Genomic DNA, 1905 nt, shown 5'->3' with positions numbered 1-1905 from the left:
GGGGTTCAATACCTGTTTTCCCTCCTACTTAGACTATGAGCTCCATAAGAGACCTGAGTATCTTAAATCTCCCTCAGCACTTAGTACAATGCTTGGCACACAGTAAGCATTTAACAATTACCACAATTAGTATTATGGGTCCAGAGCCTCAGTTTCCTTATCTACACTACTTAGGCCGTGAGAGCCCCATGCAGGACAGGATCTGTGTCTGACCTAATGAACTTGTGCGTACCCCAGCACTTAGAACAGTATTTGGGCCTGGGATTCAGAGGACCTGGGTTCTAATCCTAAATCTGCCACTTACCTGCTGTGACGTCTTGGGCAAGTCACTTCTTAAATTCTCTGTGCCTCAGTTACCTCATCTGTAAAATGGGGATTAAGACTGTGAGCCCCATATGGGACAGGGACTGCATCCAACCCGATAAGCTTGTTTCTACCCCAGCGTTTTGAACAGGGCTTGACACACAGTAATATCATCACTATTCCCAAGTACCGTAAAGGGGCAGAAAGGAAATACCGTAAAAGGGGCAGGGGGGAGGAAAGGCTTGGGTCTCCCAGAGATGTTCTGAGCCTCAAGCGGGGTTACAGGGGCTTTGGGAGAGAGCATCATCAATCATCAGTCGTATTTATTGAGCGCTTACTATGTGCAGAGCACTGTAAGCACTGTAAGAGAGCAGGAAGGCTTAGAGCTCCCAGGGCCTGTGGTTATGGCTCACGGAGCCACTCCCGTCTTGGCCACGCTCCCGCCAACCTCCCGGTCTCTGTTCTCCGCAGAGGGGCCCGCCGAATTGCCATGGGCGACTGGAGCTTCCTGGGGGAGTTCCTGGAGGAGGTGCACAAGCACTCCACCGTGGTGGGCAAAGTCTGGCTGACCGTCCTTTTCATCTTCCGCATGCTGGTCCTGGGCACGGCGGCCGAGTCCTCGTGGGGCGACGAGCAGGCCGACTTCCAGTGCGACACGCTGCAGCCCGGCTGCGAGAACGTGTGCTACGACCAGGCCTTCCCCATCTCCCACATCCGCTACTGGGTCTTGCAGATCATCTTCGTGTCCACGCCGTCGCTCGTGTACATGGGCCACGCCGTGCACCACGTGCGCATGGAGGAGAAGCGGAGGGAGCGCCAGGCTGGGGCGGGAGAGAAGGCGGCAAGGGGCGGGGAGGGAGATCAGGCCTGCCGGGGACCCGATGACGGCAAGATCGTGCTCCGGGGTGCCCTGTTGCACACCTATGTATGCAGCATCCTGGTGCGCACGGCCGTGGAGGTGGCCTTCCTGGTGGGCCAGTACTTCCTGTACGGGGTCTTCCTGCAGACGCTGCACGTGTGCCGCCGTGCCCCCTGCCCTCACGCCGTCAACTGCTACGTGTCACGGCCCACGGAGAAGAACGTGTTCATCGTGTTCATGTTGGCCGTGGCCGCGCTGTCGCTGGGCCTCAGCCTGGCCGAGCTCTACCACCTGGGCTGGAGGAAGGCCCGGGGCCGGCTGCGGGGGCCGGGCGCGGGGGCGGAGGGCGAGCTCCTCTTCGGGCCCGCGCTGGCAGCACGGCAGAACACAGCCAACCTGGCAGCTGAGCTTGGGGGGCGAGCCCTGCCGGGCCCAGAGGCGGCCAGGGACAAGCGGCGTCTCAGCCACGCCAGCAGCAAGGCCCGCTCAGACGACCTGTCCGTGTAGCTCCCGCGGGGGCTGGAGGGACCCCTGAGGGGTGGTCCCAGGCCCCGGGCGGGAAGGGTAGGGGGTGTTCGGGTTCCCCTCCTCTTCACCTGGGTCCCTGAGATGGTCCCAGCCTGGCGCCCTGGCACGTAACCACTGGGACCTCAGCCCCTGGGGTCCGTCCGGGGCCCGGCCTGGTGCGCAGACCGACGCTTGACTCAAACAGCGTCCCCGACCCCTGGCCTCGATCCTCCCTC

The 1905-nt window shown here is 61.2% G+C and overlaps 1 protein-coding gene across 1 annotated transcript; it reads left to right on the top strand.

The window, feature by feature from the left end:
* The first annotated feature begins 793 nt into the window (after positions 1 to 793).
* GJA5 (gap junction protein alpha 5) lies at positions 794 to 1669 on the top strand. The gene has a single exon (XM_038757827.1). The coding sequence runs from the start codon at positions 794 to 796 to the stop codon at positions 1667 to 1669; it is 876 nt and encodes a 291-aa protein (XP_038613755.1).
* The last annotated feature ends 236 nt before the right edge of the window (positions 1670 to 1905 follow it).

Source organism: Tachyglossus aculeatus, chromosome 16 (assembly GCF_015852505.1).
Source record: "Tachyglossus aculeatus isolate mTacAcu1 chromosome 16, mTacAcu1.pri, whole genome shotgun sequence".
Classification (NCBI taxonomy): Eukaryota; Metazoa; Chordata; class Mammalia; order Monotremata; family Tachyglossidae; genus Tachyglossus; species Tachyglossus aculeatus.
This window is presented reverse-complemented; position numbering and strand designations above follow the sequence as displayed.

Excerpts from the sequence above, each read along its gene's own strand:
- GJA5 (XM_038757827.1), top strand. The coding sequence starts at position 794 with ATGGGCGACTGGAGCTTCCTGGGGGAGTTCCTGGAGGAGGTGCACAAG.